Raw genomic sequence first — 8,514 nt, 5'->3', positions numbered from 1 at the left:
ATCTTATCCAAGAAGTCACGCTCAAGTGAGATGTAAACTAGAGGAGCCTGTTTCGCAGGTGTTTCCATTAAGATAAAGTCACTGTTAGACAGCCATTGACAATTACACAGAAGTGCATAGCCTGAACCCGAAAGTCAGACATAATAAGAGATACCATTATGATACATTGTCAAAACAGGCAGAGACAGAGGTATAGGCCTATGAAAATGTTACAATGTATTTGAAATTATGCACCCCCCTAAGCCCATGAGGCATTTATTCATATGTTTTATTCTTCACGAATCAATGGGTATATATCATTAATGTATATGTCCAAAAATGGATGTACTAACTGTAGTTTGACCCTATAAGGAATGCAGGATTCAGCACGATATTGGCAAAAAATACAGAAAATTGTGAAATGTGATATTAGCAAAGAGTGGTTTTAATGATATGGATGTGCGGGGCAGCTGCATCTTGAATGAGAGCTCACCGGTACAGACAGCCCACCACTAGAGGGCGACTTGATCTAATTGCGTTCTTTGGTTTTGCCGGATATGTTTCTTGCCCATCAGATTAACAACTTCCGCATAACGCTGCCCTCACGCCGGATTTAACATGGCGGCGGGACCGATTTCGGAGCGCAACCAAGGTAGATACGTCTTTATATTTTACTATGAACTTCATCAAATGTATCCATACGAGTAGTTTCCATTACATCTGAACCCATGGCCTAAAAATTATAGCTATAATTCTAGCTGAATGAAGACGTAGCTAGCCGAATGCCTTGTCTGTGTGACTCAATTCCATTGCCAAACAAAGCTCGTTTACAGGCCTACGTTTGCCATATGTACTGTAACAAGCTAGATAGCTAGCTATGTATTTGTACGTCCTGCCAGACTCGTCCGATTTGTCACTAAAGAATCTGCCGGGCTATGAATGGGTAGCTAGCGAGCTCAAGGCAGGGCCATATACCTAAATGGGACTGGCTCAAAGAGGGTAACATTAGCTAGCTGGACATGTTCCTAGTCTTGGTTGATTTCGCGCGTTGGGCGCACTCAATTTTTACATTCAGCAACATTTAAGTAATTCCGCAGATGCTCTTATCCAGAGCGAATTTTGATATATATATATTTTTTTGTCACACACCGGATAGGTACAGTGAAACCGGCGACCTTTCGGTTACTGCCCCCAACGCTCTCAACCGTTAGGCTGCACCCTTCTTACCGTCCCTGTCTTTGGCAAAACTGCGCTCGTTTTGCAGGGTTTGTGCTCTTGAACCAAAGACGTGATGTAACTGCAGCGTATGCGTGGAAACTAGATTTAATGCATTCTTGTGCACTGCTCGGTAATGTAAGTAATGGGAACCGATATAGGATATAGCTTCCAAAATAGGAGAAGTGCTGCTAAAAACAGGTAACGGTAGTCATTTCCGCACGTCTTGAAAATATCTTGTATGGCATGGGACCATAACAAGGTTTTATGTTTGGGCTTATACCCATCCACTTGATGTTTTGCTCTCTGTTACTTTAGATGCCACTGTGTATGTGGGTGGTCTGGATGAGAAAGTGGCAGAGCCACTGCTGTGGGAGCTCTTCCTACAGGCTGGGCCTGTGGTCAACACACACATGCCCAAAGACAGAGTCACGGGACAACACCAAGGTAAGTAACACACATACTCATAAACAACGCATTGGTAACAGAACGGACACATACCATCAGTAAGACCAACCAGATATGCTACACTTTGATATCTAACCCCAGGGTTTTTATCACATGGTGAGGTGGCGCACTCATGTTTGAAATTAAGAACTGTGTACAACTAAAACTAGCCTATGCAAAGAAGACAGATCATTGTAGATTAGGTCTATGCTATAAAACCCATCACTTGTTGATGTCGTGTCATTTTTGGAGACTCCTTTAGAGACAAATAGCCTGTAAAAAAAAAATGCTGATCAGAAATAAAACCGTTAAAGTCTTATTGAATGTTACTCTTTCCTCTGTCCCCACCCCTTCGTAAGGCTATGGCTTTGTTGAGTTCCTCAGTGAAGAGGATGCGGACTACGCCATCAAGATTATGAACATGATTAAACTATACGGAAAGCCCATCCGTGTCAACAAGGCCTCAGCGCACAACAAGAACCTGGATGTTGGCGCCAACATCTTCATCGGTAACCTGGACCCGGAGATTGACGAGAAACTCCTCTACGACACTTTCAGCGCCTTTGGGGTCATACTCCAGACGCCCAAGATCATGCGCGACCCGGACACTGGCAACTCCAAGGGCTACGCCTTCATCAACTATGCCAGTTTCGATGCCTCTGACGCGGCCATCGAGGCCATGAATGGCCAGTACCTGTGCAACCGACCAATTACGGTGTCATATGCCTTCAAGAAGGATTCCAAGGGTGAGCGCCACGGCTCGGCCGCTGAACGCCTCCTAGCTGCTCAGAACCCGCTTTCGCAGGCTGACCGGCCGCATCAGCTGTTCGCAGATGCACCGCCTCCACCCTCTGCGTCAACACCTGTCCTCACCACCCTGGGACCCGGGATGCCCATGCCTGGTAAGTGTGTGTGCAAGTGTGTGCACCAGGGTTAAAGAATTTGATTTCAGCTTCATCAATCAAATCAAATGTATTTATAAAGCCCTTCTTACATCAGCTGATGTCACAAAGTGATGTACAGAAATCCAGCCTAAAACCCCAAACAGCAAGCAATGCAGATGTAGAAGCACGGTGGCTAGGAAAAACTCCCTAGAAAGGCCGGAACCAAGGAAGAGACCGAGAGAGGAAACGGGCTATAAGGTGTGGCCAGTCCTCTTCTGGCTGTGCTGGGTGGTGATTATAACAGAACATGGCCAAGCTGTGGCCAAATTTTCATAAATGACCAACAGGGTCAAATAATAATAATCACAATGGTTGTAAAGGGTGCAGCAGGTCAGCACCTCAGGAGTAAATGTCAGTTGGCTTTTCAGGGCCGATCATTCAGAGTATTTCTACCGCTCCTGCTGTCTCTAGAGAGTTGAAAACAGCAGGTCTGGGACAAGGTAGCATGTCCGGTGAACAGGTCAGGGTTCCATAGCCGCAGGCAGAACAGTTGAAACTGGAGCAGCAGCGAGAGAGCGCAAGCGAATATACTTGAATTCATACGGGACACTGGATAAGACAGGAGAAATACTCCAGATATAACAGACTGACCCTTGACCCCTGACACAAACTATTGCAGCATAAATATTGGAGGCTGAGACGGGAGGGGTCGGGAGACACTGTGGCCCCGTCCAACGATACCCCTGGACAGGACCAACCAGGCAAGATATAACCCCACCTACTTTGCCAAAGCACAGCCCCAACACCACTAGAGGGATATCTTCAACCACCAACTTACTATCCTGAGACAAGGCCAAGTATAGCCCACATAGATCTCCCCCACGGCACAAACCCGAGGGAGGGGCGCCAACCCGGACAGGAAGATCACGTCAGTGACTCAACCCACTCAAGTGATGAGTACTCAACCCACTCAGCCTCTGTAATAGGGCTTGAGGCAAAGAATCACGGTGGAGAGAGGGGAACCAGCCAGGCAGAGACAGCAAGGGCGGTTTGTTGCCCCAGTGCCTTTCCGTTCACCTTCATACTCCTGGGCCAGACTACACTCAATCATAGGACCTACTGAAGAGCTGAGTCTTCAATAAAGACTTAAAGGTCTGAGAGTCTGCGTCTCTCACATGGACAGGCAGACCATTCCATAAAAATTGAGTTCTATTAGAAAGCCCTGCCTCCAGCTGTTTGCTTAAACATTTTCGGGACAGTAAGTAGGCCTGCGTCTTGTGACCGTAGCGTACCTGTAGGTATGTACGGCAGGACCAAATCAGAAAAGATATGTAGGAGCAATTTTGGGGCTTCACCGTATTTCATCAAAATATACAGCTGTGTGTCGTCCGCATAGCAGTGAAAGTTAACATTGTTTCCAAATTACATAACCAAGAGGTAAAATATATAGTGAAAACAATAGTGGTCCTAAAACGGAGCCTTGAGGACCAGTGAAATTGAGTTGATTTGTCAGAGGACAAACCATCCACAGAGACGAACTGATATCTTTCAGACAGATAAGATCTAGACCAGGCCAGAACTTGTCCGTGTAGACCAATTTGGGTTTCCAATCTCTCCAAAATAATGTGGTGATTGATGCTATCAAAAGCAGCAATAAGGTCTAGGAGCACGGGGACAGATGCATAGCCTCGGTCTGACTCCATTAAAAGGTAATTTACCACCTTCACACGTGCTGTCTCAGTGCTACGATGGGGTCTAAAACCAGACTGAAGCAGTTCGTATACATTTTGTCTTCAGGAAGGCAGTGAGTTTTTTTTATTTTTTTAATGGGAGATGCGACATAGGCCGTTTAGTTGTATATTTTCTGGGTCAAGGTTTGACTTTTTCAAGAAATGCTTTGTTACTGCCACTTTTAGTGAGTTTGGTACACATCCGGTGGATAGAGAGCCGTTTATTATGTTCAACATAGGAGGGCCAAGCACAGGAAGCAGCTCTTTCAGCAGTTGGAATAGGGTCCAGTATACAACTTCCTAAATCCTTCAGGTATTTTGTGTGGGTACTTAGATAGTAATCATATTGCCTTGTATAGTCATAGACTGCTCTGTAGATTTGTAAGAGTAAGAATGACAAAAATTTGATTTTCCTCACAATGTGAAAATGTTATGTTGGCTTCACAATTCCTTGACTATAACTTGTTCAGTAACACCAACACAACATTAAAACATCTACATCAAAATAATTTCAATTCAACTTTTTTTTGTTGCAATTTCTCTCTCTCATCTTAATTTCCAGGCATGCCCCCTCCTGGTGCCTTCCCTCCTGTGCCACCCCCTGGATCCATGCCTCCTGGCATGCCCCCCGGCATGCCCATGCCCCCAGCCCCAGGGACACCAGGACCCCAGGGAGGGGGCTCAGGCCCCCCACCCGGCCCGCCACCCTTCCACCAGGGCATGCACCCGGGTAAGTCACTCACCCCGACCATATATTTGAATTGAGTACCACAGTCAGGAAAAGCTTGCCCAGATTGTTAAATATTGGAGTTCAAATTGTAGTGTGTGAAATTTTAAGGTACTGCTATTTCTGGTAAGGAAAGAGAACATGTGTGTGATGAGGTGCATTAATACACTACATGGCCAAAGTATGTGGACAGCAAACGGCAAACATCTCATTCCAAAATGGTGGGCGATTATGCCTGGCTCGCAGACTTTGTTCCAATTCATCCCAAAGGTGTTTGAGGTCTTGGCTCTGTGCAGGCCAGTCAAGTTTTTCCACACCAATCTCGTCAAGAGATTGCTGTATGGGCCTCGCTTTGTGCGTAGTGGCATTGTCATGTTGAAACAGGAAAGGCCTTCCCCAAACTGTTGCCACAAAGTTGGAAGCACAGAATCGTCTACAATATCACTGTAGCGTTAAGATTAGAATATCACTGTAGCGTTAAGATTTCCCTTCCCCGGAACTAAGGGGCCTAGCCTGAACCATGAAAAACAGCCACAGACCTTTAATCTTCCTCCACCAAACTTTACAGTTGGCACTATGCATTCAAGCAGGTAGCGTTCTCCTGGCATCCGCCAATCCCAGATTAGACCATCAGACTGCCAGATGGTGAAGGGTGATTCATCACTCCAGAGAGTGCGTTTCCACTGCTCTAGAGTCCAATGGCTGCGAGCTTTACAACTCTCCACCCAAGGCTTGGCTTTGCCATGATGATCTTAGGCTTGAGCTTCATGAAGCTCCCGACGAACAGTTCTTGTGCTGACGTTGCTTCCAGCGGCAGTTTTGAACTCGGTAGTGAGTGTTGCAACCGTGGACGCTTACACGCTTCAGCACTCGGTGGTCCCGTTCTGTAAGCTTGACTGGCCTACCACTTCGCAGCTGAGCCGTTGTTGCTCCTAGACATTTCCACTTCACAATAACAGCACCTACAGTTGACTGGGCAGCTCTAGCATGCCAGAAATTTGACCAACTGGTTTGTTGGTAAGGTGGCATCCTATGATCTTGCCACATTGAAAGTCACTGACCTCTTCAGTACGGGTCATTCTTCTGCCAATGTTTGTCTATGGAGATTGCATGGCAGTGTGCTCGATTTTATAGACCTGTCAGCAACGGGTGTGCATCAAATAGCCGTATCCTCTCATTTGAAGAGTTGCCCATATACTTTTGGCCATGTAGTGTATATGCATCATGCTTGCATTCATTTTACGTATGGGTGGTCCCAGGAATCGAACGCACTGTCCTGGCGTTGCAAGCGCCATGCTCTACCAACTAAGCTACTGAGGACCACCACCAATTATATTGTTCATGTCCAACAGGAATGCCCCAGATGTCTATGCACCCTCATGGCCATCCCCCAGGTATGGTGCCTCCACCGGGCCCCCCAGGATCCAACCAGCACCGGGCGCCTCCACCCCCCGGCATGCCCCCTCATCCACACATGGGCATGCCACCGAGAGGGCCCTATGGGCATCCCATGGGTAAGTGCTGTGCCTTCACACGGCTAGGGGTCAATTCAACTCAATACAGTTCAGTAGTTGAAATCTCAAAGTTGGATAAGTAATTGCCTGACTCCTGATTCATGAAACCAAAAGTGGTAAATTGTTTTGCATCACAATTTTCCTTAGTTTAATGCTACAGTCTGCAATTGGTATGTCCATTTTGGACTTTAAAGAAATGTATTGTAAACAAACATTTTTACATATTTGTCTAAAGGGACACAGACATTTATACATTTTATGGATATCCAAGATGTCTGTTTCCTGATATCCTTGTTGTAATGTGCTGCTGTATGAGATTATATATAGTTGTGTGAATCCCTTCTCCCTCTCCCCCCACCCACACAGGTCACCCCATGCATCCAGGCATGAGAGGACCCCCTCCTCCCATGCCCCCACCAGGCTACGGTGGGGGTCCCCCTCGTCCGCCTCCGTTTGGCTTCCAGAGGGGGCCACCAATGCCACCGAGGCCCCCCGGTGGCCCACCTCGAGGCCCCATGAGAGGACCAATGCCCCCATAGACTACGGAGGACCACAGCAAGGCGCATGACCATGCTTTCATTTAGCTCTTTTAAAATTTGATTTATATTCTTTGATTTCTATTCTAGTACAATTTGGAGACATGGTGTAGCTCCATTTAATTTTTTTTTTTTTTACATTTTCTTCACTGTACAGAACCGAACAAAGGTTCGGAATAAAGGTTTTTAATACAACAAATTGGGTCTTTCAATTGATGTCAAGTGATTTCAGTTTTCTTAGATGAGATTTTATTCAGAACATGCATCATGTCAATTAACTTGTGCTTTCCTAGTACAAACATAAGACACAGCATGTAGTTGGTCTCCTCAATAGGTTAGAAACTCCAAATGTGATCAAAAGGCCAGTCGTTTGAGACCGTTGGTAGCCAGGAAGAAAGGTGAGGCATGTCCATAATGGCAAGATGAATGAGAAGGTTATGTTTTGACCAGACAAAGCACAAGTCAGTTGACAGGTTCCAGACCAAATAGAAAATAAAACTTCTTCGCCTATATAAACCTTAAGTATTTTTTAATAAACCCCCGAATACAATGTTGCTATAGGCAGTGCTTTGAGTGGATTACAAATATATATGCTTCCAAACTAGAAAAAAAACATCTGTGCTGCCTCCATGTTGAATGTGGTTCTCACTCAGTCTGTTGCCATGGTTATTGCAGATACCACTTGTCTGATGTAGTGGGTTATGGAGGAGGATGTATAGGGCTGCATAATCATACTCTGATATTTTAAGCCATTTTTGATCATTTAAATTAACAATATTGATTCTTGAAGATTAAAATTGGTTGATACCACCAAGCCCCAGTTGAAAACGGGGACTGAAATCGGCCTTTAGAATGATCAGAATTGGACACAAAGTTATTGTGAATGGACCCAACATAGCTTGACCATGGAGACAGGATTTTAAGTGTATCAGCCCAAACCTAGGTCAACAACAAGAAAACAAGGTTGAGGTAAAATGTCTTCTGGTCATGAGAATCTTCTGGTTGTTTTTTGTTTAACCTTTATTTAACTAGGCAAGTCAGTTAAGAACAAATTCTTATTTTCAATAACGGCCTTTGAACAGTGGGTTAACTGCCTGTTCAGGGGCAGAACGACAGATTTGTACCTTGTCAGCTCAGGGGTTTGAACTTGCAACATTCCAGTTACTAGTCCAACGCTCTAACCACTATTCTACCCTGCCACCCCAGTTCCAGGGTATCTGTTTTTTTTTTAGGTATGCACTCATTTCACGCCACTTCGATAAAGCTACGACCGGAAGTGATTTTCATAGCAGGTTAGGAGAGCTTTTTTGTTGTTGCTAACCCTAACTCTTTTCCTAACCTTAACCTCAGTCTCCTAACCTGCTGCAAAAAAAATAACATTCCAGTGGTAGCTTTATAAAAGTGGCGTGAAAAAAGTGTTTCTCTGTTTTTTTAGGTGGATAATGTTCCCTTACATTACGAATGAGACTTATTGTACCTATC

General features: G+C 45.2%; 1 protein-coding gene across 1 annotated transcript; it reads left to right on the top strand.

Moving 5' to 3' along the window:
• The first annotated feature begins 529 nt into the window (after positions 1-529).
• On the top strand, positions 530-7,231 carry LOC139391990 (splicing factor 3B subunit 4-like). The gene is made up of 6 exons (XM_071139603.1): positions 530-631; positions 1,513-1,641; positions 2,001-2,543; positions 4,818-4,985; positions 6,335-6,496; positions 6,863-7,231. Exons 1-6 carry the CDS (start codon positions 598-600, stop codon positions 7,033-7,035), a joined length of 1,209 nt encoding a protein of 402 aa, XP_070995704.1. The 5' UTR covers positions 530-597; the 3' UTR covers positions 7,036-7,231.
• Positions 7,232-8,514: the final 1,283 nt, after the last annotated feature.

The sequence above is a fragment of the Oncorhynchus clarkii genome, chromosome 32, assembly GCF_045791955.1.
Source record: "Oncorhynchus clarkii lewisi isolate Uvic-CL-2024 chromosome 32, UVic_Ocla_1.0, whole genome shotgun sequence".
NCBI classification, from domain to species: Eukaryota; Metazoa; Chordata; class Actinopteri; order Salmoniformes; family Salmonidae; genus Oncorhynchus; species Oncorhynchus clarkii.
Note: the sequence above shows the minus strand (reverse complement) of the source record. Positions and strands in the feature narration are given on the sequence as shown.

Bases quoted from the DNA above. Each gene is read 5' to 3' on its own strand.
- LOC139391990 (XM_071139603.1), top strand. From the start codon at position 598: ATGGCGGCGGGACCGATTTCGGAGCGCAACCAAG. The intron at 4,986-6,334 runs GTAAGTCACTCA...CATGTCCAACAG, and splicing joins CCACCAGGGCATGCACCCGG to GAATGCCCCAGATGTCTATG. The intron at 6,497-6,862 runs GTAAGTGCTGTG...CCACCCACACAG, and splicing joins GCCCTATGGGCATCCCATGG to GTCACCCCATGCATCCAGGC.